The 27691-nt window shown below is 45.2% G+C and overlaps 1 protein-coding gene across 2 annotated transcripts in view; it reads right to left on the bottom strand.

Moving 5' to 3' along the window:
* The window catches only part of CARD19 (caspase recruitment domain family member 19), a 99621-nt gene that overhangs the window by 43153 nt on the left and 28777 nt on the right, over nucleotides 1–27691 (bottom strand). Inside the window, exons 2-3 of one of the 2 annotated variants that reach the window (XM_078661609.1) lie at nucleotides 16768–16843; nucleotides 3236–3378 (exon numbers count right to left, since the gene is read on the bottom strand). In XM_078661609.1, coding sequence (XP_078517735.1) covers nucleotides 3236–3378; nucleotides 16768–16804 — 180 coding nt within the window. In that variant the 5' untranslated portion in view covers nucleotides 16805–16843. The remainder of the gene's footprint in view (nucleotides 1–3235; nucleotides 3379–16767; nucleotides 16844–27691) is intronic. The other variant, XM_078661610.1, reaches the window with a different exon arrangement.

The raw sequence follows: 27691 nt of genomic DNA, 5'->3' as shown, positions 1-27691 counted from the left end.
TGTTAATGTCGCCTGAAAAAGTAGATGCTCGATACTTGTGATCGTTCTTCACAATAGGTGGATTGTGCCCATTAGTAAATTCGCCCAGTCCTCATGAATGTTCAATTCTCTTTTTAAGGTAAGTAAAGCAATGTGGCCTCCTCTGTGTGAACACAATCCACGCCTTACCTTCACAATAGACTGATTTCACACCATAATCAGGACCACTATAATGAAATAAATATACCTTGTTTACCATCGTTGCTGCTAAGGTTGGCTTGGAGCCATACTTATCAACAACATAAGAAACAGCACTGTGACAAGCCCTGAAGAAGTCCCAAGAGGGATGAAACACGTTGGCGGCTAAGCAATTGTGTGGTGTTTTTAAAATCAAGAAAAAGGAGGATAATTGAGTTTCAATAAAGAATTTGATACAATACAATCAAGACATATGACTGCTTAATACTTTTGTTTGGGAAGTTTTATCTGTTTGTGACATTTGCTCCTATTAATCAATACAAATTGTATTATATCAGATATATTAATAAGAACATACGTTTCTCGGGTGCAGGGTCAGTGTAGAGTGTGATGCCACTTGTACACTGTACCAACCTGAATTCAAACATCTTTCCTTGCCACAGCACTGAAGGCGTCTAACAGAGAGCACAGTGACTGACTGCCGACAACCATTTGTATGTAGTCTAAAGTAATCACGCACAGATGTCTTTTTGCTGATGGATTAATTTTCTGGAAATGGAACATTTGCGGGCCCTACCAATTACAATGTTTTTTATCCTATTCCCTTTAGCCCTATATTCTCAAATGACACTGATGTAAGCCACCCAGATGATGGGACAGTATTCTTTGGCAGTGGGAGGTGATAATGGATTTTAAACCCAGGGGGTCTCAGTGCCATTAAGCTCAGTGAACAACAGTGGTCTTTTAAATTATTAACTGTATTCAAAGTATTGTCTTGTTGGTTGGTTGTTTTATAATTGGCATTTGGCCACACAACTTGTCTGAATCGTTTTGTGGATGGCTACCACGTAGTAACGCTAAAATGAGATGCAGTTGCAAACAATGGCATACGCCCTTTGAATTTTGATCTTCGTATTACTTTACCTAAATATGTTTACTTTGATTCAGCCTCCAAAGATGTGGATATAAGATTGCAAGACCCTAGACGAAAGCAACACTACATTGGCACTCAATGGCATTATAGTCCAATCCACTATCCCAAAAGGCCCTTTTCCGCTCCTAATAAAGGCAGCATCAGACATTTCAAATTTTTGCCTCCACTCTGTTTAATAATTCCATTCTCTCTGCATGCACCCCTCATGTTTCAAAACTATAATCATCTAAACACCACTAAAGAAACCACCTCCCCACTGATGTTAATCACACCTTTTTATCTCTCCAAACCCTACCTCCCACACCTAGGACTGTAATTTGGATTACCTAATGGCAGCGGTGGCTCCTCCGCTATGGCGGAGGAGCGTCAAACCCTCCCCCCCCCGCCAGCCTCACCATTTGAAAAGTAAAACGTTAATAAAACGTGTTTATTTGCGTTTTATTTTTCTTCCTTTTAATACTTCTTAGGGGCGGGGTCATCACGGGAGCAGTCAGGAGAGGGAGTGGTGGGCAGCACTGCTCTCAGCGCACCTGTGGGTTTGGCCAACCATCTCAGGCCGGCCAAACCGAAATGAACACTGAGCCGTTTCTAACCCAGCTGCATTGCTGGGTGGGATACAGCAAATCACAGGCTCTCAGCCTCCCTGGGAGTGCAAACTGAAGGTGCTCAGGCCCATCCTGACACTGCTCTCATGCATGAAGGCAGTGTCATCATTGGCCGTAGGGGAGGCTGGAAGCCTATGCTGCAGCGAGAAAGAAGCTGAAGAGCGGCGTATCGGCGGGCGGCAAGTAAGTTCTGGTTTTTATTTTTTACCTTTTGTGTTTTCTTCGTCCGTCCGTCCCTCCCTGCCTACCCCACCGTCCTGCCTCCCGTCACTCCACCGGCACACCAGCCACTACTGCTGACTGGAAAGTTTCCATTGGATTACTCTCCAGTCACTCATGCAGAAAAACAAGTTACTTACCTTCGGTAACGCCTTATCTGCGACTCGACAGGATCTAGCTACAGATTCCTTACCTCTGAATTCCCCTATCAGTGAAACACTTTATTTTGATGCCCTCACAGCAAGGTGCACCATCTCTGATACCACATTCCTTCCCTTTGAGAATGTAACACCATGCCATTTGACAATAAACCAGAGTGTATTTTTGAACTTCAGTAGGCACCTAGATAAGTTTGTTTTCACCACTGAATTGCTCAGTGAAGAAAATTCTAAATAACTCCGCTTACTTCCTTAACAGCGATTAAAAGCCTTCCTCGGTGTTTATTAGAAGGGATCAAGCATTTATGGCTGGTACAGCCCGCTATGATGAGCTATATGGCTGGTAGAGCATTCCGCCCTATCAGGTCAGAATGTCCTAATTACAAACAGCACCCTCCCGGGAGAAGCAGGGGGTTTCGAACCTATCACGCCTCCGAAGCCTGAGTATCTTTCACAGCTCTTGCTGTGTGTGGCCGACAGTTGGTAACATATGTGCATAGTAGGAGCTATGAACGTGGTCAACAGCCCCTGATTCTCCTTGGCCACCTCCAAACTATCTTTCTTTATTTGGCTGCACCAAGGAAACAGGAGCTGAGAATACCACCTCCCTGATTCTGAGACTCCTGTGACACTGAACGCAATGGGAGTAAGGAAAGAGTTAGGCTCGCTTTGTGCCCTCCGCTACCACCACTAGCGCTCTCATTCCCCTGACCAATCCACGAAGCGCGTGGAGAGGCAGCGGAGACGGAGAGTCCGAGGGAGTGTATTAGGACATTAGAACACTGACAGCAGCAGGCCTATACCAATGTGTATAGTCCGGTGCTCCTCCCTTGTCTTTAATGAAGTAGATCAGGATACTAGAGTTCGGATTTACTTTCCATACCTTTATGTTGGCCTACAATCAATGTGACAAATCAGTTTGGAACAATAAATGCTTTAAAAAAAAACTTTGGGAAGAAACCTGGATATAAACTAATAGCAGTGGTGTACGGTAACCAGAATGAAACAGAAGGCGCTATGCTCCATACTGTTAGTGAGGTAAATGAATGCAGGATTACTAGGAATTAAAAGTTACTATGACATAATCAAGCAGCCTTTACAACAATAGCTTGCATGCATTATAAACACAAATAGTGCAATACCTTCTCTGCTTCCTTGTTGGAGAGAATCTGGGGGTACACTCTGTTCAGCTGCAGGATGATTTTATCCACCAGCTGCTCGTCCAGCCTGCCGTTGCTTGTTAAAAAGGGGGCATCTTGTACCAGTCTATCATAGTAAGGCTGATCTAGGAAAGAAGAAGTCCAAGTCAGTTACCATGACCCTGTGTCATTCTAAGCAGCATCAGACTTTTTTCAATTGTGCAAATCACCTATGTTCACAACCACTAGCAAAGTCAATCAGTCTCGCCTTTGGCTTTGTCAATGCAGACCTACTGATTCTGCAATGTTTCTTGCCAATGATGTTCAGCATCTGTAAAACATAAAAAGAAAATACTTCTTGCTGATGCTGAACAGCATAGGCAAAAAAAGTTGTAATGGGGTATGCCCACGTATGCCTCATGACACTCCAGCGGCCACCGCCCGATGACGTACGTGAATGTATGTGCCATCGTGCATGCAAACGCATAGGTCCAGACACACCAACTATTTTTTTCTTAATTTACTGTTCCAAGATGGCAGGCGCAATGGTAAATGATTAACAAAATTGGCATGCAAGTGCATGAAGAAGAAAGAAGATCCCAGTAGCAAATTCTAGATGCTGGGCTTCCAAAAAAGCTTTTTTTAAAGAAAAAACGTGATAGGCAAGGAGTCGGGTAACAAAAGAAGAGCAAGTTGGGAAGAGGGACTAAGTCAATACTAACATGGAGGAGTGGGTGAGAGGATTTTAACATGTTTTTTTAAAGAGCCAGAAAGGGGCATGGAAAGCAATGGAATATCTATGGGGTGAGCAATACTGAGAATGCAGGAGATTTAAGGGCAGAGGCAGTCCACGACTAAATGGCACTAAATATTTCTTAAAGATTTGGATTGCCACAAAGTGGCAAAAAGCCACGCAAAATCTTGCAAGTGTATCAGCTTTCCAGCATAAAAGTTACTTTGCTCTGGGAATGTGCTCCTTTCTCCAAGCAAATAGCGTTTAGTGGAGTCGGGCAGCATGGAGAAGCTTGCCACTTGCCTAGAGTTAGAATGTTTTAGGTCATCAGTGAAAGTACATTCAGAACTACATTCTGTGTTTAGGTACAGTGGAGCTGTACTGCGTAAAAATTAGCACTGCTCCACTAATGGAGCAATCTACAGAATGCTGGATGTTTTGCTGTTATGCTACAATTGAATAGGACATGTTATAACGCATGCGTTTATAACGCATGCCATTACAACATGGTCATTACAATGACCACGTTGTTACATCGCATAGCATTACAATGCAAGCCATTACAACGGCTTGCTGTAGGGGGGCGCTGGATGTTGGAATAGTATAATTTACTATTCCAACTCCAGTCTGTGCAACAGTAGGGAAGGTGTTGGATTAAAAATCCAACACATTCTGCTCTCTACAGCAAGTCGTTGTAACAACTTGCGTTGTAATGGCATGCGATGTAAGAATGCGGTCGTTGTAATGACTGCATTGTAATGGCATGCTTTGTTTCACATGCGAGGTAAATGATGTTTCCCACTACAATTCGGTAATACGGTTACCACAAACAGTAATCATGACATAGCTGCTGATTTAGAGATAAATATGCAAGCACTGTTTCTGTCTCTTTTCTCACAGTTATTGGTGTAAAATTAGTACCAGCAGTTTGTATATGGTCTGGTACTAACAGGCAATAAATCTGAAAAATAATTCAACTATGTCACACTAACTTCTTTTACACAAATATGCACTCTACACAGCATGCACTGATTTTTGCTACTTTTTCCCATAATTGACAGAGGCAGTATGACAGGCTTTTATGTGATAAACACAATTTGTGCATAAAATGTATCCAAACATCATTTGTGACTGCCTTGGTTTACATTGGTTGGAGCATTAAAGCCAGACGTTTTGCTAATTCTTGTTTTTTCCCAAATATATCTTCATTGGTTGTTCATTTTTCCATATTTCACAAGAAATGTACACTGAAGTCACTGAACTTGTTTTACAAAAAAATCGTATTAATAGTACATACATATCACAATAAACAACCATTGAACTGTAACTTGGGTCTTCTTTGTCTGTGCCCTTATTTTGTGTGCTGTGTTGCTTCAACATTTGGTTTTATAGTGACAGTACGTTCAACTACATTGGCATATCCACACACAATGTTATGGGCAGTTTTGAATGGTAATGCAAAAGTGCATGTAGTCATTATCTCAAGTGCCTGTTGGCTACTGTGAAGTGCTGCTACTCTCTCATTAAAAGTATTACACCCCAGCTGAGAAGTGCTGGTTCTCTCACTTTCAAATTAACGAAGAAGTGCAGAGCCTGACTGTACCTGCCTCATTAAAGCTCTGATTAGGGCAGTGTTTCAAAATTGGTTTGCTTGCCTGCCCCCTGCCATACAAATCAACCCAAGCATCTAAGAGCTGCATATTCCCTATCAGGCATCTTACTTCTGCAAATGTATTTGCTCTGCGAGCGGCTCCAAGTGAGCGGGGAAGAGGAGTCTCAATTCTTACATATAAGTCGCCCATCTAAGGGGATCAAGATATCAGACCTCTCTGCTAATTCCAACAAATAGTGTCCCATGCAGTGACTACTGTGTGCCTCCCATGACCACGCTGTTGCGCAGTTTTCACTGCCGTCTCCGCTAAAGCCCATTTCCTCACCTCCGACAGACCGCAATTCACCTAATATCCTGTAATTCATTTGCATACTCACAATAGGGCAACAAACTACAGTATTTGGGGTGGAGACCCGATCCTCACAGCCCCAGGTCAAGTTCTATAAGTGCTTGAGAACTGCCCTTCCACCAGGTAGACAATGCTAGTTATAATCCACTGGGGTTGTAAATTCACACTCTATAATAGGGGAGAATATCAGGGCATGGAGGATGGGCTGCAATGCTAGCAGTGCCACTGCTGAGTACAGGTGATTCTGGACAAACTCTCCTTCACCTTCAATGAATGAAGCAAGAGGATAACAGGCAATAAAGCAGCAAAACATGGGATTTGAAGTGGAGCAAATAAATCCAAAGAGCAGCTACATTGGCCACAAATGCTGACAGGCCTCATGGTGGAATAAAAATTCCCACCCACTGCTCACTCAAGAATGGGTGGAAAGGTGGATTAAAGGAAAGGCAAAGAATTAAGGCACCCGAGCTCTCAGCCATGCAGCACTAATTGCTATGATATGCTTGCAATCATGTCGGGAAGGAGTGGCAGATCCTTCCCCGTGTCAGCACATGTAAATCAATTGTATCTAAATTGCAAAAATTAAGAATACTTGCATATTTACTATTAAAAAAATCCCCTCCTTTCCGCCCCCATTTACCTTGGCCATGTCACTTAAGACAGACAACTGCTGCAGAACGTTTGCACCCAAGGGTTTGTTTTGCATGCTTGTTGACATTGGGTAATGTCTACTGTGGGGTCCAATCTTGTTCAGGGACAAGAGAACAATTTGGGATGGGTAAATAAGACCAGGCAGGACCTGTGCTGTTGGGACCAGATCATTTCGTATTCTCTCCCCCCATTTCAATGCAAGAGGAAAACATGAATCAAAACAATCAAGCCTGTGAAAAGAAGGAGAGGAAATTATGCCAGCGAGTTGCTGCACCAGCCACTCCTGCTACTTACTGATCCACCTCTGCAACCAATGGTTGACCCATAGATATGATAGGATAAAATGTATATAGCACACTAAAACCTGCAGGTGCCAAAGCACTATAGCAGGACAGATAGATCAATACGAGCAGAGCAGCCAAGAACCAAGGATTCTGAAATGAGATGGGCTGGAAGGGGGATTACGGCATCACAGGACATTTATTGTGCCAAGCATGCATTATGTATGTACAAACATCAACCATCTGGTCTCATGGGAGGGGAGTAGGTACACTCAGTCGCCCGCGACCTATCAGCGGTTGGCTTTTCTGCACAACTCTGCAACCACCTCCGCCCCCTTTATGCATGATGGGGTAGTGCCTAACTAAAATATCTGTTTTTTTCAATCTTAAACAGATTGACAGAGATCTTTAAGGCAGTTAAATAAATATTGAAACTCCATGCCAAGTAGCCCTGTCAGGTGCGCACTGAATCCATGTGCCAGACATAACCAGTGCATAAAATTATTTTTTCAACAGCAGATGGAATAAAGGTGTATATAAAATACATATAAATACCTTACACAGATATCCAAAACAAATCTGAACCCTTGTAGAGTAGCTCAGTTTCCTCATAGTTCCATATTACCTTACACAACTTACCCGTAAAATAGATACACCGCGTAATTATGTTGCTAGCCCAAGGTTATATGATGTTTTTTCAGCACCTCAATCTCTGCAATAAAGTTTACCGATCTCTTTCCACACACACAAACAATTTCAGTTACATAACATTTCATGCATTTTTCTTCTGCATATTTTGTGAGCCCCACCTCTCATAAACAGCAAAGTGAACATCTGAGAATAAACTTCAAAAATACCAAGAAACACGAGAATAAAATGCCCAATTCACAGTTTTTCAAAAAAAATTACATCATAGATTTCTGCCTTTGACTTGCAAACATTTCATCATTTTCCAGGTTGTACAGAATTCCAAGGAGGATACTACAGAAAGTATACAGGAAACGTTAATTTCCTCATTTATTTAACATAATTTTTCTTCTTAAATTGCAACTACAAATATGAGAGTTCAGGGACCTTTTTTCATCCTATTTTTACACTTTATAAACTTTTTCAGACATAAAGGTGCGTGTGTAAATGTGTGATTTCGTGGATGCTCATCACAATCGCAATTACCACCTCGTACCTCTTCCTAGAAACACTAATGTGCCTACACCTAACTGTAAATATGCCTGCCGAAAATCAACTCTACTCAAAACAGGGTTTCAGAATTATGACCCCAACTGTTTGCAGTCATCTGTACAACATTGTGTGACTAAGGACCACAGTAGGTGTAATGTCTGACCACAACCAGTGCAAACACTGGCTGCGCCATCTTATGGGAGCGAGACGTGAATTCCAGAAGCGGATTCTCTATACCAAGTAGAGCCCTGCAACCACCAGCGAAAAAGGAAAAAACCTCCAAGTGACAACAACCCCCAGGGGAAAGGGGAAGTGGAGAAAACACAAGGATGGCGGTCCAGGGACCCTTCAAGATTACTGCATCAGTCGACGACACTAGAGGTCCCTTTAGTGTTCTATGTGCATCATGTGTCTAAAAACAAAGTATAACAAATGTTTATAGCCTTCACCTCTAATGCATGAATAACTCAGAATAGCATAATGACTGGTAGTATGTGTGTGTTTTACCTAAAACCTCTCACTTTCTCACTTGTATCTAGCAGCAGGAACCCAATAAATGCAGTGTAAACCTAAGAGAAGGAAGTAATACAGGATATTAAATTAATACGAATACCAAATATTGTAATTCTATGAGCCCATAATTTTGTCGGGTAATAACCAAGAACGCAAATTAGGGATTTTTAATGGAGTGACATAGGACTGGAATGACTTTATTAGTTCAAAGCCTCTCAAAAAAATCCTTAATAACTTCAGTGATTAAGAATGGTCTCAGAAATGGCTCAAAGAAAAAGTCCTAGAAAACAAATAATTAACTTTCACTCAATCATGGTATTCAGCAGAAAAAATATCCATTAGCTGTCTTTTCCTTCTTTTGCTGACTGTAAAAGTCAATATCAATTAGCAGTCTGTGGTAGAATCGAAATGTCCACATCCATTAAAGTCGTGGGATCCCAATGCAGGATGGTGAGTGAATATCCAAAATTATTTGTATGCATGCATTTTACCAAATTGGAAGATCAGTCAGCTGTTGTTAAATGCTTTTATGTCCTTGACTCCACAGGCATATTTAGAAACAAAAACTTCCCAAGCATAGCAAACACCCAGTCCCACACAACAGCACAGCAAAAGGTAGCAAATATAACAAATGAACCCCTCCAAGGGTCGCAGGACAGACAGCAACGTGACCAAAGAAGAAAGGAAGTAAGCAGAAGAAAGGCCGTCAAAGAGGCAAGGTAGTGTGGTGTCAGAAAAACAATTAGAGGCACCAATGGGTTCCAGACTGTGACTTTTATGTAGGGTGACCAGAATTTTAAAGCCACAAATCTGGATATTTCACGAAAATAGAAGAAGGACTACAGTTTTATTTCAAGCGGGCGCACAGAAGGACAGCGCTCCTCAGCAGAGAATTACAGAACAGGCAGCTAGAACATACATAAAATGCAAGTTTTTAAACCCAGAAGCCTGTTTATTAATTAAATTGCTTTCTTTAAACAACTGCTAAGTATCCCTGCTTTGTAAAACATAAAAAGCACCTCCCACAGTTTTCAGTTGCCCCTCTCTAAAAACCGGGACAGGAGCTAAATTTCTTGAAATCTGCCCGGACAGAAGGTAAAAAACTGAGACCATCCGGGCAAATCCGGGACGCTTGGTCACCCTACTTTTATGCATATGCACACTGAAACCAGGCCATGACTAGTGCGGCTTCCGGGGGACACACTGACGTAGGGAAGTGCGAAAAGACTGGACGGCGTCCCCTGCCTCAGTCCCTCTCTTTATTTCCGGGTTGTCAGTTGCACCACGCACTGAAGTAGGGATCGCCACTGTGACAATAGGCTCATAAACCCTGCACAGAATGCTCCATTCACTCCACACATAGGAGTAATTTCAAGGGTCACATTTAGAATGTCAATTTACAACGACTAGGGCCCTATGGCGAGATGACTGTCAGCTTCTTTTAAAGGCTTCCTTTCTTATGCAGGGGTCTAGAGCAGTAATGCTTTTATGTTTTTGCAGTGTCTCCTTTGGTTGAAGTTAGAGTTACATATAGCAATGTCAACTCTTTCTTGTGAAGAAAAGAGAACCATTGGGCAATAGTGTAGGAAGACACAACTCTGACACAATGTACAACTATTCACAATGAAACACATGCTTTGGGAAAGCAATAGGGCTGGATATTTTATATGTGAAAGTGGTACTTCAAAAGCTATGAGTTCACGTTGATGGCATAGTGAGTAAATGTGAGCATAATTGCTAAAAATAAGTTGATAGACAGAAAGAAGACTGCATGACTGATTGGAGTGGATAGACAGAATGATGACTGTATAAATGGAAGACTACATAATTGAGTTGAGTGGATAAGCGAACAATGATTGGATAAATGGTAGATGGCATGACTGATTGAATGAGTGCTGGTGTGGATGTAGACAGATTAAAACAATTTTACAGGCTAGGGTATCAGACAACTGTAGTTATAATAGTAATAAATGCCAGGAATTACCAATCTTATCTCAGTGCAATAAGAACACAACAGCTGGGCACCATTCTGGCAGGAATATCGACAATATTTGCAAAATGACCACATGCTGGACAATGGAGAAACCGTGGCCCTCATCCTCCTGGACCTGTCAGCCGCCTTCGACACAGTCTGCCACCGCACACTACGAACATGCCTCTACGACGCCGGAATCCAAGAGAAGGCCCTGGACTGGACCACCTCCTTCCTCTCCGGCAGAACACAGAGCGTTCGCCTCCCCCCTTCTGCTCCGAAGCCACCGGGATCATCTGCGGCGTACCCCAAGGCTCATCCCTCAGCTCAACGTTGTTCAACGTCTACATGGCACCACTAGCCCACGTCGCACGATGGCATGACCTCAACATCATCTCTTACACCGACGACACCCAGCTGATCCTCTCCCTCATCAGAGACTCCCACACTGCCAAAACCAACCTCCACGAAGGAATAAAGGCTGTCGCCGACTGGATGAGAAACAGCCGACTGAAGCTGAACTCAGACAAGACGGAGGTCCTCATCCTCGGATCCACCCCCTTGGCCTGGGACGACTTCTGGTGGCCGACTGCACTAGGAGAACCTCCCACACCCACCGACCACACACGCAACCTAGGGGTCATCCTCGACTCCACCCTTTCCATGACAAAGCAGGTCAACGCCATCTCTTCCTCCTGCTTCAACACCCTCCGAATGCTTCGCAGGATCTTCAAGTGGATCCCCACCGAAACAAGAAGGACGGTCAACCAGGCCCTCCTCAGCAGTAGACTGGACTACGGAAATGCACTCTACGCAGGAGCCCCGGCCAAACTCCTGAAATGGCTCCAATGCACCCAGAACGCCTCCGCACGCCTGATCCTTGACATCATCACTGCAGCCACACCACACCCCCACCTGAGAGACCTGCACTGGCTCCCTATCAACAAGAGGATAACCTTCAAACTCCTCACCCACGCACACAAGGCACTCCACAACACCGGACCAGCTTATCTCAACAGCCAACTCAGCCTCTACACCCCCACTCGCCAGCTCCGCTCCGCAGACCCCGCCCTCACCACCGCCCCCACATCTGAAGAGTGACTGGCCGCGGCAGATCATTCTCCCACCTCGTCGCCAAAACATGGAACACCCTCCCCATCCACCTGCGGCAGACCGAAGACCTTCTAACCTTCAGGAGACTTCAAGACCTGGCTCTCCGAACAGTAGCAGCTCTCCTCCCCACCCCCTCCCCCCCCCCCCAGCACCTTGAGACCCTCACGGGTATGTAGTGAGCTCTCTAAATGCTATGATTGATTGATTGACTGATTATGAAACTACTACTACAGAGGGGTACAACTATATTTTTGGCACTGAAGCCAGAAAAATATATCTTAGCATAAATCAAATATATCTCATGGTTAATGTGAATCGGAAACCTTGCACTCACAATTAATAATACGTTTTGGCAAAGCTAACAGGTCTCAACTGGCCCGTCAGGCGCACTCCTACATGAACAATGGCGTGGATGAGTCTTAAAAATGGTTGCGTCAGGGAAGTAATAGAGAATCTGTACTGAAGAACCACAGACAAACATGCAAAATACTCCTTTGACTATAAACTATTTTATGTTTGTTTTCTTGTGATTTTAACAAAGAAATTCTTTAAAAACAAAGCAAAAGAAGCCTTATTGCACACCGTTATCTCCAATGAGTTGATAACATTACATTGTTCTATTTAAGTGCAATTCCCTTCTGCTGAAGGCGTTAACAGATTTTAATTTTCCATACTGCAATCATGGGACAATATCTAATGAACAGCGCAATTAACAGGCATTAGCAACCAAAGGAATGGACCATAAGGCTATTAGGCCCTAATTCAGCAACCTCACTCTCTAACATACACTCCTCCTGCTCAGTTTTAGCCTTATCAATGTGTTATGTTCCAAGCAATTGTGCCCCACCTAGTAGATTTCTCCTGACCCACAAGCAGCACAGATATACCAACTTAGCATCTGAAAAGACGATGGACAAGTGTCCCATGAACTCTCCTATGATGACCTAGAAAAGGATCCACATTAGGAACAGAAATACCTAAAAGAGAAGAAACTGTTTTGGAAGCCCCTCCATCATTTCCTTTACTTTAGGGCACAAGCTATAGTTACTGTAGGTTAAAAAAGTAAGTTTATTAGGCAAACAGTGATAAAGTACAGAACAATATGGTTATAGTTACTTGAGATGAGTATAACAGGTGAATTTCAGTGGTTTTGTTACTTTGAAATAGTATGTTTTAACTGACATTTTGACCTAACTATAATGACCTCTTATCCTTTGATTTATTCTGTGAATTTCTATGTATTTTTTTTTATTTAAATTAAGATATTACTACAATTTCTAACTAGAACGTCACTTTAATTTTGGGGTTTTTTTGAGAACGTTTATGTTTTTTAAAGTAAAGTAAGCTGTTTATCACTGTGTGTGTCATGGGATTAGGCACACACCCCCTGATGCACACGGCCTTCGTCAGTGAGTAGTGTGAACCAGGCCGTGCACCCAAAGCCCATAGGCGCCCTACCTCTCCCTGACTCCGCAAGGCTTTTGGCCATGTGCGGCATGGGGTTGGGCTCAAGGCCTGGCCTGTGGTTAGGCCCTGCTTCCAATCCCCCACTGGTGCTTAACCACCGGCGGTGCAAAAGGTTATGTTATGTAGCAATATAAAGGGAGTCATATAAGAAAGGCAGAACTACTAACGTTGTCAAAGGGTCAGAACACCAAAATATACAAAAAGGACTATTGCATTTATCAGGGGTTCAGCACATCAATCAATCAGGATCAATCAGGAGTTTGTTAAAGCGCGACTACTCACCCGTAAGGGTCTCAAGGCGCTAGGGGTGGGGGGGGTAGGGGGGGTGCAGGTTCCATTCCATCAAGGAGGGGGTCTGTCGAAGAGCCAGGTTTTGAGGTTTCTTGCGAAGATGGGGAGCGATGTTGTCTGTCTGAGGTGGAGCGGAAGGGCGTTCCATGCTTTGGCCGCGAGGAAGGAGAAGGAGCGGCCTCCCGATCTGGTCTTTCTGGTGCGGGGGACCACGGCGTAGGAAAGCTGGGCTGATCGTAGAGTCCTTTGGGGTGCGTGGAATTTGAGTCGGCTGTTCAGGTATGCTGGTCCGGTGCCGTGGAGGGCCTTGTGTGCGTGGGTGAGCATCTTAAAGGTGATTCTCGCCTCGACGGGGAGCCAGTGGAGTGTGCGCAGGTGCTGGGAGATGTGGCAGTGTTTTGGCAGGTTGAGGACCAGTCTTGCGGCGGCGTTCTGGATGTTCTGTAGCTTGCGGATGAGGTTTTTGTTTATTCCGGCGTAGAGTGCGTTGCCGTAGTCGAGTCTGCTGGTGACCAGGGCGTGAGTGACTGTCTTTCGGTGTTCGAGGGGGATCCATTTGAAGGTCTTACGAAGGAGGCGGAGGGTGTGGAAGCAGGAAGATGAGACAGAGTTGATCTGGCGGTCCATTTTGAGCTCGGAGTCCAGGATGATTCCCAGGTTGCGTGCGTGGTCTGTGGGGGTTGGCGGGCTTCCGAGGGCGGTGGGCCACCAGGTGTCACTCCAGGCATCGGGGTTTGGGCCCATGATGAGTACTTCTGTTTTGTTGGTGTTTAGTTGTAGGCAGCTGTTTTTCATCCATTTGGCGACGGCTTCCATGCCTTCTCGAAAGTTGTGTCTGGCGGTGTTGGGCTCGTTGGATAGGGAGAGGATGAGCTGGGTGTCGTCTGCATATGACACGATGTTGAGTCCGTAGGTTCTGACGATGGGGGCAAGTGGAGCCATGTAGACGTTGAAGAGCGTCGGGCTGAGGGAGGAGCCCTGGGGGACTCCGCAGGTGATAGGTGTGGGGTCCGAGAGGAAAGGGAGGAGTCTGACCCGCTGCGTCCTGCCGGAGAGGAAGGAGCAGATCCAGTCGAGGGCCTTGTCCTGGATTCCTGCATCATAGAGTCTGCGTATTAGGGTGCGGTGGGAGACTGTGTCGAAACGCCGCTGATAGGTCCAGGAGGATGAGGGCTACTGTTTCTCCTTTGTCCAGTAAGGTGCGGATGTCGTCTGTTGCGGCGAGGAGGGCGGTTTCCGTACTGTGGTTTTTTCTGAAGCCGGATTGGGAGGAGTCGAGGATGTTGTGTTCTTCAATGAATGTGGCGAGTTGGCTGTTGATGGCTTTCTCGATGACTTTCGCTGGGAACGGGAGCAGGGAGATCAGTCTGTAGTTTTTGAGGTCGGTGGGGTCCGCTGAGGGTTTCTTTAGGAGGGGGTTGACCTCGGCGTGTTTCCAGTCGTCGGGGAACGAGGCGGTCGCCAGGGAGCGGTTGATGGTTTGGCGGAGCATGGGTGCGATGGTGTTGGCGGCTCTGTTGAAGATGTATATAAAGCAGACCTATTGTCTGTGTCAAAAAATCAACAATTACTATAGTCAAATATATATTCTATAAATTCACACATTGCAAAGTTTAATAAAAGTGATTGTGATAAAATAGTTTCAATACATGCTTACAAAAAAAAAAATCAACATCACTTTGAGTCTTTTTCAACATTTTTCAGGCCACAAAGTGCTATACAAGAAACCACCATCAGAAGTTTTTCTTGCCAGCTGAAGAGCATATAGGTCCAACTTAGAGTGCTTTAAAATAATATGGTAAGTTCTCCTGGGGGCATGGATTTACTGGCCCAAGAGACGTACTGTTTTTTTTCAAAATTGCTGAGGGGAAGCTACACTCCCTGTAGCCCTCAAAACATTTTAAAAATGGTTGGTGGTGCCACTGCCTATTCCAACAGAAAGAAAAAATAGAACTTCAGAAAGTCCTGGGGCATTATGGGATGCTCCTTAGACACTGCAGTAAATATTAAATGAAAGGCTTCTGCCAGTCATATTTTTTTAAGTAGGTGCCCTGGTGCCCACCCACGGCGCCCACAACATATCCAAATGTTGGGGTGCGAGAGGGGAGTCCCAAGGCCACCGCGGCCCCTCCCAGCTCCCCAGTCATCACCCTTGCTAAGCGACGGCAGGGGCAGGCAATTTTTTTAAGTGGGTACCCTGGTGCGAATCTCAATGAGATGTGTTAATTGTTTTTCATAGGCCTGGGCGGAAAACTACACTACGCTTGCGTAGTTTGCGCAACTACGTGCTACGCAAATTGCATGTAGCACAGTGCAAAAAGGCGTAGCAGGCATTTTTTGCTTGCTCACAGTCCTCAATGTCAAGTTGGCGACCGCGAGCAAGCAAAATGACATACGGGCGAGACTTTTTCCTCGTTGGCGATCAGCAACAACAAGTTGCCAATCGCGAACGTGGAAAATAAACCTCCCGGTGAGATCCTCAACGCGGGGAAGTCAGGATTCTCATTGCGAGTGATCACGTAAGCTTGTGACCGTTCGCGATGAGAAACTACCAGTCCGCGTTGAGAAAACTGCAGCTCGAGTACAAATCTACTCGAGCGGCAGAAAACGACCGCGTGCACTGTGCAAGATGCAGTTTGCAATGATTGCACAGTGCGGACAAGCCACCGACACTGTGCAATCATTGCGAACAACATTTACCACCGCACTACGCAGCTCGCGTAGTGCTACGCGTAGCTCTCGTAGTGCGAAGTGCACTTCGCGTAGCTATGCATAGCGACACTACGCGAACTATGCCCAGGGTTAGTTTTTCACCCAATTGGAGTTGCAAACCATTCTGATTGTACGAACTCCTTAAAGGAGGTAGTAACAGATTTAGAAAGGGGAAGCAGCCCCAGTTGAACAACTTTCTCTTTGGGAATCATGTTGGACTCTCACAGCAAATAGGCAGTGAAAAGGAATTTTGTTTTTTATTTAAACCAGAAATGGTGGCTTTCAGAAACACGGGCTGCTAAAAAAAAAAATCACATTTGGGAATGCAACATAGGAATGGAGGTTTGCTGCTGCTTGCTTCCAATATTTCTGATGTTCTGCAAAAGAATGACAATTTTTACGATGTGACTTATTAGTACATAGGTCGAAAAATGAAAGGCTGGTCGCATAAAGTCAGAGCGCACTTTGTGAGCACTTTGTGCAACCAGTCGTTTGGCATCCGACCCAACATTCCACCATAGATTTGTATAGTCTTTCTTAAATGCCCAACAGCCTTACTGTGGGACACCATAGGGCAAAAGTAACACCCATGGTTAGCAATTGGCAAGTCTGCATACTTCCAGTACTTTACAAAGGAGATTCTTATCAGTCAAGCGCCTTACCTTTGATCCGGGCTTCTCTCCAAAAACGCTTCAACATGATACTGTGAACTACGGCATTACATGCTGCCCACCAGCCCTACAAAGAAACAGAAAGCTCTCCTTTGTAAAAATATTCCATGAAAGCATTCAGTCCACACAACATGGTCTACATAATGAGTCCAGGAGACTAGTGTCAGTCATGTACTGTTCATTGCATTTGATAGATTAATAGATATTTTTTTATAGAGTAATATTTTTCATATTTTTTCCCTGGGGCAGGTAGATAGAGTGTGCTCACATTATGGCTTCGAAAGTAATGCATGCGGGCCCTGAGTGGGTGTTGAGAGAAGCAGTATCCCTGGGTGTGATCCACTCCAGAAAATGACAAGTGCCCTAGTGTTACCACATCTGAATAACCAGGTGCATGAACACTGGAAATTCTAGATGGTAAGAGCAGTTTGGCCCACGCTCAACTCTCCTTTGTTACAAGGAGGATGGCCTGCCACCAGCCTCCCCTGCCCCAGATGCCCTCAACATCACCACTACCATCATCTGACCTGCAAAGATCCCGCCACTTCCATTTACCACATGCTCAAAGCAGGCGGTGAATGCAAGCAATATTTGGACTGGAATAGGAATGTGCATGCAATTTTTGACCACGTAAACCCATGGCTCATATGTTATTCCCCATTCTGGCAGATATAACTCATAATTGCCCAATGAAGTGGTGAAATTACCAGCCACATTTGCAAATTCCAGAACTGGTAATTTCAGCGCCACCGCACCACGCAACTTGTAATCAGAATCAGGCCGATGGTGCTATAAAAGCAAGACATGCCATGTTCACAAGCAATGAACAACGGTACTGGTACTAATCAAGACATTGGTATTGGGGAAGTGTACAAGACCAAAACTGTTGCTTAAAAGGCCTTTTTGTTGTCTTGAACATAAAAAGAATTAGCAAAATCTAGCACTATGCGAGAGTGTATTCATAAACAAAGGTGTCATGGTGGAGGGAATAAAGAAGTTCGAAGAGAACGAGGAGAAATCGCCAGCCTGTCACGAATACAAGATTGTGCAAAATACTCCTAATGCAATAAGAAGCAAATCGCAATTTTGGCAAAGTCAAGCGTGGCTACAAGGCTTGTGGCACATGCAGTTTTGCAGAAATGTGCCTTCCACTAAAGCCTGGTGACACTGTGTCCAGCTTGAGGTAGATCTGGGTGTCACCTGCACAGGTGCGGAGCCCGCTGTTATAAGCTTTGCTCATATGCGCTCTGGGGGCATGTAGATATTGAAAAGGTTCTGAATGATGACTAACACTTATGGACCTCTGCAGCTGATGAGGCTTGGTGCTTCTCCCACATTGGCGACCATTAGTGTGTGGCTAAGCATATCCTAGTAGGCAAAGGTTTTCAAAGCTGCCAATACCATAATAGCATATTGTATTATTGCCGTGGTCTGATACTCAGAAATTCAATTCATAAACTGCACTCAACATGTGTGCTGGTGTTTGCTTCTTAGACTGGTTTATTCAGTTCTTGGAGGCCTTCAAGTCAGAGAGTTAAGAACATTGTACACCCTTTAGCCTAGCCACACAAATTAAGCTTTTTCTTCAATACTCTACCCAGAGCTAATGACACAATTTACACTTGGGATACTGACTAGGCTTCTGTGACCTATAATATTTTCTATTTTTAAAGGAGATACAAATCAAACAAGTAAAGGGGGATCTGGTATACATGAACATAATCATACAAGAAATGGTTGCTCCAATCCGCATACATCCAAAACATTCATTGTAAGGTCATCCCTTTGTGCAGAAATATGGGGCAGGGGAATACAACATTAGAATGTAATTGTACACCACTGAATGTAGGCTTAAATATAGAAGGTGTCTACAGTGGAATATATAAGTACTGGCGTAGGTTCACCCTTCTTCAGTCAGGGAAGGACACCCTTGATATGTAAGAATTCCCAAACACTGGTTTTTAATCATATGAAATTAAAGTGGTGTAAACACCTTTCAGATAAGGAAGAGAGAGAAGGCTAGACTTTATTCCTTTTAGCTTCCTTCCCTTTTCAGCAAGAACAAACCACCAGCATGCAGAGAGATGGAAACATTTCAAACTCATGTTGGTTTTCTGGTAATGAAATGTTTGCAATCCCCAGATTTGTCCTGAGGTTATTTCTGATGACCGTGCAGTCTCATTATAGGGCTCTGTGAACTACGTACAGACAGCGAAGGGGCTGCATAGTGGATATTGGGGGTTCTGAGTGACGTCATAGACAACTCAAGCTTTGTTCTCTTTATCTATTTTGTGTCACTTATTGAAAAACATCCCAGTAACTCACAGTTACCCATCTATAATTCTAAATGTTGAAACAAATACACATGAAAAATAGATATGAAAAATGACCGCATAAACCATATAGGCAGACGCACAGAGTATGATATGCTATGTACTGCCATTTTTAATTTAGGAGAGGAGCATCAGGACTCACTCCAGGCTTCACCTCTCAGGAGTCAGGGCAGCTCGCCACACTCAAAAATGGCAAGAAATAGCATACGTCACTCTGCACATCTGCTTATATATTTCTATTATAAATAGAAAGGTGGTCTGGAATTAAACAAGTAGCGTTTGTGATTGGGGCCAGTAGTGGAAAGGAATACAAGGGTCAGGCAGAAATGGAGTTTAGCTTGTGCACCATAAGTATGGGGTTTCCTAACGTTATTAGAGGATGATAGTAAATGACGTCTTCATGGTAGGCTAGAGATTTCTTGTAAATGCTTGTGTAGAAATCAAGCAAGTAAGTACTGTAAACAGTGTCTTTACAAAGTGCAACAAACATGTTCTATTGCAAGCTTCGTTTCGAATACAAAAAAAGCCCTCACTTCATATGCTATATCTAGAGGCATTTTCCTCCTTCCCATTTCTCTTTAAAATTATTTGTTAGAGGAAGAAGTCCTGTCTTTATAGAAGAATGTCAACAGAAGTTGCTTCGCTAGACTTTTCAAGAGACAATGAAAATGGCTGAGCAATAAGCAGACTACAAGAATTTGCATTTTTGATTTTAAGTGTGACCTTCTTGACACGACCACTGTGTGGTCTTACACTTTTTCGCACACAATTTAGAGAAGATTCTAGAACAGTTTATTTACCTGGAGTTCACAACGTACCTTCCCTAGTTTTGTTGTTTCATCTGTCAGGTTGCAACATAAACTGTAGCAAACTTTCAAATTGGGAAACAAATTCAACCACTTTAAATCAGCAATACATAAAACAAGCTAGTCCAGATGCATTAGAGGCGAATTTACACATTCCGTTCTGCTTGACTCCAGCAGAATAGGAGCATCAGCTGAGAGGCCACTATTTGAATGGGCAGAATAACAAAGCTGTATTTAACTGCCTTCAGGACACCACTATTTGGAGGGTTGCAGCTAAGTACTGTAACAATTCCCTAGTTGGGACCAGTTAACAGCTGTGTGAGTGTGAAGATGGAGGGCGGGGCGAAAGAAAGAAAACAAACTGCACAGAGAGTTGGGTTTAAACAGAGGGTAAGTACAGAAAAGTGTGCAAAGAGAGGGAGCAGCGAATACATTGAAGCAAGATAAAGAATACGCAGAGAATTGTGCATGTATGGAAAGATGAGAAAGTAAACATCAGAAAGTCTGCAGAGAGAGATTGTGGAACGGAGGGAAGCAGTGAGAACTGTGCAGAGAGAGGAGGCGGAAGACGAGAAACAGAACTGGGCATGTATACGGGAGATTAGAGGTGAACAAAAAGTCCTCAAAGAAAATACTGTTTGAGACATACCATTTGAAAATAAAAATGTCACTTTTTTATGCTGTGAAGCAAGAGATTGCAGCAATACACATTTCATCAACGACCCAAAGTTACTATTTACTTTCTTTGTATTATAAAGGCACATCATTTTACTGATACATACTCAGTAACACGTTCATTTTACGGATGTTTTTAAGGAAGCTAGCAGATTTCACTTAGCTTTTAAAAGTTAGTAGAAAATTACGAATCCCCAGCGTAGCTATATAAAAAAAATGAATGTGCCCAGTCTGCTGTTTAAAAAAAGACTACAACTCCCAGCATGCACTGCTCTGTGCAATGCAGGCAAATGGAGCCGGAGACAAGGGGAGGAACCAGCCCCACCTCTGCGGAGGATGCAGACCCCCGGAGAGTCCTACTCACCGCCCTCGCAGCAGCCCCGGCGCTCAAGTGCCACGTTCAGCGCCCACTGTACTGGTAGAAAGCACTGCAGGAAGTGACGCACACACGTCCCGGGTAGGTTTCGCGCCGGATGCGCTGCACCTGCTCCTGCAGAGGCGGACTCGACTCTCCCCATTATACCCTGTCACCGCCTCTGCCGTTCCGCTGCCCCCGTCCGCCTGCCACCGAGTAACGCAGCAAAACGGACAGGCTGTGTCACCCAATGGCGCTGATGGAGCACAGCAGGTGAGAGCAGGCCGAGTCGGAGAGCGTGGGCTGAAACGCCAGAGGGATAGCGAAAGCAGGGGGGAGGAGGGGGTGAGTGGTGTGTGTGTGTGTGTGTGTGTGTGTGTGTGTGTGCGCGCACGCCTAATTGAAGCGAAAGCAGGAGGGGCTGGCTGTGTGTGTAGGCACGCGCACTTACTGCATGCGAGCCTAATTAATGCGCACCGAGGGAAAGCGAAGGCAGGGGGGCTGTGTGTGGGGCCTAATTAACGCGAAGCGAAAGCAAGGGGGGATGGCTGTGTGTATGTGTGCGCACGCGCACTTACTGCATGCAAGCCTAATTAACGCGCACCAGCTGTACACACTTACACTTAAGCAAGCGCTTCTCAGGAGCGCGTCCACAGACCACAATCGGCGCGTGCCCTGGTCTGTACCACTTGGCAGGCAAGTCGATAACAATAGATCTCGCTGGCGACAGCGCTTTGCGCTGCATCGCCAGATGGGACCTAAAAAGTTGAACTGTAAACAATCTATTCATACATCAGTTCACTCGTCCATATTTATTGTTCATGACTATGCAAGTCTGTAGGTCAATTGTCTGCAACCCTGCTTGTCTATATGTGGTGTCTGTAACTGTGCATGTCTGAATACGTGCCGTATGTGTGCTTATGTATACCTTTGAACACATGGGCCCCTGTGAATGCTGCCTGAGAATGTCTGCATTTGTGTTGTTTTGCTCACGTGTTTCTCTATTTTAGCTGGCTTGTGAGTACCTGCAAGTCTTTTCGTCTTTTGTGCATAGAAAGCGCAGTGCTCTGTCTGTACGAGTGCATAGGTGTCCTGTGCATGCATATACGCCATATGTCTCTCAGTGCGCATGCGCTGTAAAACAAAGTCACATCCAGTGGCATTGTCAGTGCTAGTTTTCTGTAATAGTGCATCATGATGTTGGGCTTGTTGTTCATCCGGTTTTGTGGTTAAGCTCTAGCAAAACCACAGCAATTACAAAAACTGCAGCTCAAAATCTAATTATATGCTGTGCAGCCAAGCAGTGAGTCATGATTTCCATCTTGAAATGTGCTCTGGGCAAGAAGTGCAATTTGTATCTTCAAGAATGGAATCCTTTGTGTAGCTTGAGTCTCTCCTTTGGAACTCTAAGTGAATATAACACATCAATAAATGCACCAAAACACACATATATTATTATATATTATTTTCTGGGAACATCACTTGGCGGTGACAAGTACAAATCTAGTGTTACAGGTGAAGAGATGCAGATACCATGACGTACGCATCCTTCCTGATTAAGGCTGGCTACCTTTAATGAAGAAGAAATAAAAAGCTAGGTGACATCTAAGGAGGTTGACCAGTTTTGGAAACCAATATCCGAACATTCTATAAACCTAGAGGTAGGTCTGTAATTCTGCATCAACAGAAAATCCCATTGGTGGGTGTCCCGCCTGAAAGGCAAGATGGCGGCCACTATTTCTTAGAGCTCTTGAGCCCTGTGCCCTGCAATCAATCAAAATCCTGCCTTATTTGATGTAGAGACCCGGATCTGAGTTAGGAACGTCTCCCTGAAGACTTGCTCTCTTGTGGATGGGAGAAGTGCGGCCTGGGACGGTGATGGCAGTGGTTTTCTTGCTCACCTGTCCCCCTTCCTATAGACTTACTTGCAGTTTGGGGGACCTGTAATCTTCCCCAAGTCAGAGGGGTGTACCTCACATGGGCGCCACAAGCTGGTGTGTCGGGTGTGCATGCCCCTAGACAATTAATGTTGGATGGCCTTGCACTGGGGCCCAGTAATTCCCCCTTGCATTAGCTGCCAAGCGCTAGGAGGCCTGGCATCCCCGTCTGCGGGGGCTTATTGATCTGTCACTGCTTGTAGGTTCCCCTTGAGACATTAGGCATTGGCGGAGCTCTGACCCCACTCTGGTCTCTACAGCTTGGCACTTATTGAGCCCGGCATAGATGGGTGGGGCAGTGAGGTGCATCCAGACGTCTTGAGCAGCTGACCATCTCGCAGGCAAGTACCAGGAGGAAGTTCCTCTCTGAAGGTGGGAAATGCTGTACCAAGGAGGAATTCCCAACACCCAGACTTGGGGTCCCCTGGTAGGGTTGAACATCGATATTTGTGGGATGTGGGCCAGGTGTGGCTCTAATGGATGCTTGATCCAAGCAGAGCTATTGGGATGATCAATAAAGACCCTTGTGGTAATTCTCCTCGGATTTACGGCCGGATTCCAGTTCTCAGAGACCTGTCTGTTGCCTTTTGGAGCCCATTTATATCCTACACTGAGGAAAGAGGCCACTTGGAGAGGTCAGATATAAGCTCTTTGGATTTTTTCGTCTCCATTGCATTGGCTGCTCATTTCATCCAGGATTGAGGTTTGGTGGATCAACTCACCACTCATCCATCAGGGGCAATGGTGAACGACACAGAACTCCTCAAGCATGGGAGAATGGACAAATGATTGATCAGGCATACAGAGGAGGGAGAGGACTCTTCTCTCACGTACCAATGTTATACAGGCGATAACGTCCTCCTGCCAGGATATAGAGCTCAAGATTGAAGTGGTGGAGAAAAATGTTGTGGTCCTCTGCCAGAAACTCAGTAACACCACCAGCAAAGTGATTGAGGCGAAGTCCTGCATAGTCACGCTCAAGGACACAGTAAAATACCTGAGTCAAACAGTGCCAAAACTGCAGAGCACTTCTTGTAAGACAGCACCCAGAGTGGAAGATGCAGAAGGCCACACATGGAGAAATAGCACATTTTTTGGGTAACCCTGAGGGATCAGAGGGCCAACATCCCTGAAACATTTCTAGAGAACTGGTTGCAGACTTTTCTCTCAGAGAATCAATTCTCTTACTGCTTTTTAATCAAACAGGCGCACCATGCTCTCTTTAGGGGGCCACCTCAAGTATCCACCACCCCTGCACCCGCCCCCACCCCAGTCCAGTCCAGTGATAGCCCGCTTACGCAACTATAGAGATAGAGACATATTGTTGAGTATGGACAGACGACTGGGCAATGTTCGACTTGATTCCCAACACATTGTCCGACTACACATGAATGGTAAGCAGCAAAAGATAACTTAAAACATAAACTCGGAGCTATAGGAATCCACTAGATGCTATTGTACCCTGCAAAATTAAAATTAAGAATCATATTTTAAGGAAAGACACTGATTATTGATCATCCAATCTGTGTTTCAGAATGAGTTGAGGTTAGGCCACCAATTCCTGGAGATGTAATGGCCACCCACTGTGACTGCTGCTCAGGCAACTGCGTGGTCGAAGGTGAGGCGGCGGCCATACAGGAGGAGACGTGCACAAAGTATGCCCTGCTTTCGAAATGTGGGGGCTGGGGATACCGGACTGGTGTCCACTGACACGGAGGGGGGCTCTGCTTCGAGGGTTTGGATTGTAGGATCGGCTGACTCTACTTAATGTTTTTCTGGCACTATTCTTTAACAGTGAAAGGACTTCCTTTATGTACACAACATTAATATTTAGTTGGGGGTTTTGGGGGGATGTTTTATGATTTTAAATGTGTAGAGTGACAGTTGCTTGTGGGTAATAATTGTGGGACGGAATCTGGGGGGCGGTGTTCTGTTAGGACAGCTTCATGCAACCAACAGGGTGAATCTTACTTCACTGTCTTCAGTCCTTCTTTTAAGTCACACCAGAGATGGGCACACAGCATTATGTAAACTCATACCCTAGAATGTCAACGGGCTGTTAGATAAAATTAAAAGGGGGGCTGTTTTGTCCTAGGTTAGGCTCCTCATGTTAGCCACTCACCGGATATCCTGTTTTTGCAAAATGTTGAATTACTGGGAACTAACCGTAGGTTCCTTGGATGTTATGGGTGTATCATGCAGTGTTTACCAGAAGTTCCCGAGGCACAGCTACCCTTTTACACAAATCCCTCCCTCTAGTGGTGTCAAAGGTACATTTGGATGGGTTGGACAGGTTTGTGCTGTTGGAGAGTTCGAATCAAGGGACCCATGGTTGCTCTGTTGGGTCTAGCAACCCATTCCTAGGAGACCATAATGCTGGAAAAGGAAAACTGACATTCTCTTGAATGCATCAGCTGGGATGTTAGTTATATATGGGGAATTATAAACACAATCCACTGTTAGGAGCAGGATGTCGACTCTCCAGCTCAGCCAACCAGGTTGTAAGCGCTGGCCAAATGGGTGGACTCTCAGCTTCTGGACAATGTCAGGCGAGAGTGGCCTCCCTTTATGGGACAGTGCACATATTATTCAGCACCACATAACTGTCCCTCCTGTGGGGACCATATTTTTGTTCCATCTGCACATTTGTACTCCACGATTGAGGCTAAAATAATCCCTGAACTTCCCTTGGTGGCGGGTCAGGTGGTTACCTTCTCAGGGGAAATAGCAGCAATGTTTGTAGATTTTTACAGGGAGTTGTACTGGATGTGACCTCTAAGAGGTCACATCCAGAGGAGAACCCTTAGCCTCATGGTTCCGAAAAGGGACTGGCTCTTCAGAGACCACCATGATTCAATATTTAGGCTAGAAATGAAACCCTGCCATGCCCCAGGGTTTTGCCCTTTAAGAAGGGGCAGCTGCACCATGCCCTTAGTATGTTTGTGCAAACCCCAGAAAAATATCAATATGCTACACAGGCTGACAAATCGGACCCTGTCTGGAAGGTGTCCTGGCCAGGACATATGAAAGGGGAACTAATCTTAAATGGTTCTTAGGAAGACGACTTGGAATATGCATCTTCTGTCTGCCAAATCTGTATAAAGATGGGAGGCCAAGTCCTATTGGGGTTTGATGTTGTGGTCTCTTCTACAGAGGGAGTTTAATGTATATAGCAGTCAGGGAATATTAAGGAGACAAGTGTTGGTGTTATACTGACAACCAACTTCCCTTAGGTGAGGGAACATTGCCTGTGGTCCGATCTGAAGGAGAAATTACTGGACTGGACCTCGTGCCAAGATAAACTACTAGTGAGCGAGGGAAGGAAGTGGCAACCCAGCATGAGGAGCAGATTGTAGGAGAGCATGACATAACTGACCCTGGCATAGGGTCTGTCTGCCAGACTCCACTAAGACACGCTAAAGGAGCCGGGGCACTCCTGGACGGGCACTACAATCTTCATCATTTATCTCTGTTGTAGCTGCCATGGCACCTGGAGCTGCATGCCTCAGGGGCCCGGCCTTAGCTGGGAGAATAGCCTGCTGTTGGCCTGTGTGCCACACAAGTTGACTGCGAGACTGCAGCATTGCTACGTGTGTCTTTGGATTAGTACCAGTCCTGAAGACCAAGTGATCTCAGGTGCGCCCTTTAGGTGCCTTCTGAAGAATAAGTGCCATTCCCTCAAAGCACTGCATGCCAGTGACCGCTGCACCGAAGAACAATGACCTGCTTGCCTCTTGTTGCTGTGGTCAAGAAGCACCAAGTAATCCCTGGAGTGCTGGAATAAGTCATTCTTTTAGCAGAGATCTATCACCAGCCACTCAGAAGAGGGTCAACGACAGAAACCTTTGATCCCACTGCAACTCTCCGAGTGTTGTGCTGCACAGCTGGCTGCCGACAGCTCCCTTGAAGACTGAAATGTGTCACTTGGAAGCCCCATGCCACCAGAGAGATGCTGCTGCTGTGGGATGCTGAATTAGGCCTAGAAATGCTCCTAGCACTGGGTGAGAGACTAAAAGGGTCTAGGCCCAAAAGATTGAGTGCTCAGACCAAATAGTTAGGCAGTACCTCAAGCTCTGGACCTGAGGGAGTGGGGTAGGGGGCAGAGGGGCACCCAGTGAAAGGCGGTGAACAGTCGAGAGGCATGTGGAGGGGTAGCGTAGCTAGCTGGACAAGGCACCTGGAAGCATAAAGGCTCACACTCGTATATCGGGTAGCCTTGCATCATTGTCTGTGTAGTAGAATTATGTTTTCTGTGTAATAAAGTACTTGTGTCCTATACAAAGGAGAGTACTGGGCTGAATATTGATCGTATTGCACTGCTCGGAGGTGGTGTTGAGTATTGAGCCTGAGTGTCCCCACACTATTCTCCCTGTGAAGCCTATGACTGCTTGCCCTCGCTACCACGGAGAGCGAAGTGCATACAGGGGAGTACTTGGCCCAGTTTGTAGAGCCACAGGAGGACAAGTCCTGGGACAGATGTGGGAAAATCCCTCGACCCCCACGGTTGTGGACTAGTAGCCCCTGCCCCCCCCCGCCTCCTCAACATGATATGACAACAACATTAAATGCACATTTTACAGTATAATCTGTGATATTTAATTTGCTTTCCATAAAGGGCTGCTAACTAACTCTGAACTAGAAAATATGAGAACTTACCTCCCTCTGTGTTCGGTTGACCTTTTTTAAAAACCAGGACATGAGCTGAATCTGCTGAAAATAGCAAGGTCAGCAGGTGAAAACTAGGGCAGTCCTGGCAAATCTAGGACGCCTGGCCACGCGGCATCATTAGCAGTTTATCGTGTCACCCTA

Source organism: Lissotriton helveticus, chromosome 9, assembly GCF_964261635.1.
Source record: "Lissotriton helveticus chromosome 9, aLisHel1.1, whole genome shotgun sequence".
Classification (NCBI taxonomy): Eukaryota; Metazoa; Chordata; class Amphibia; order Caudata; family Salamandridae; genus Lissotriton; species Lissotriton helveticus.
Note: the sequence above shows the minus strand (reverse complement) of the source record. Positions and strands in the feature narration are given on the sequence as shown.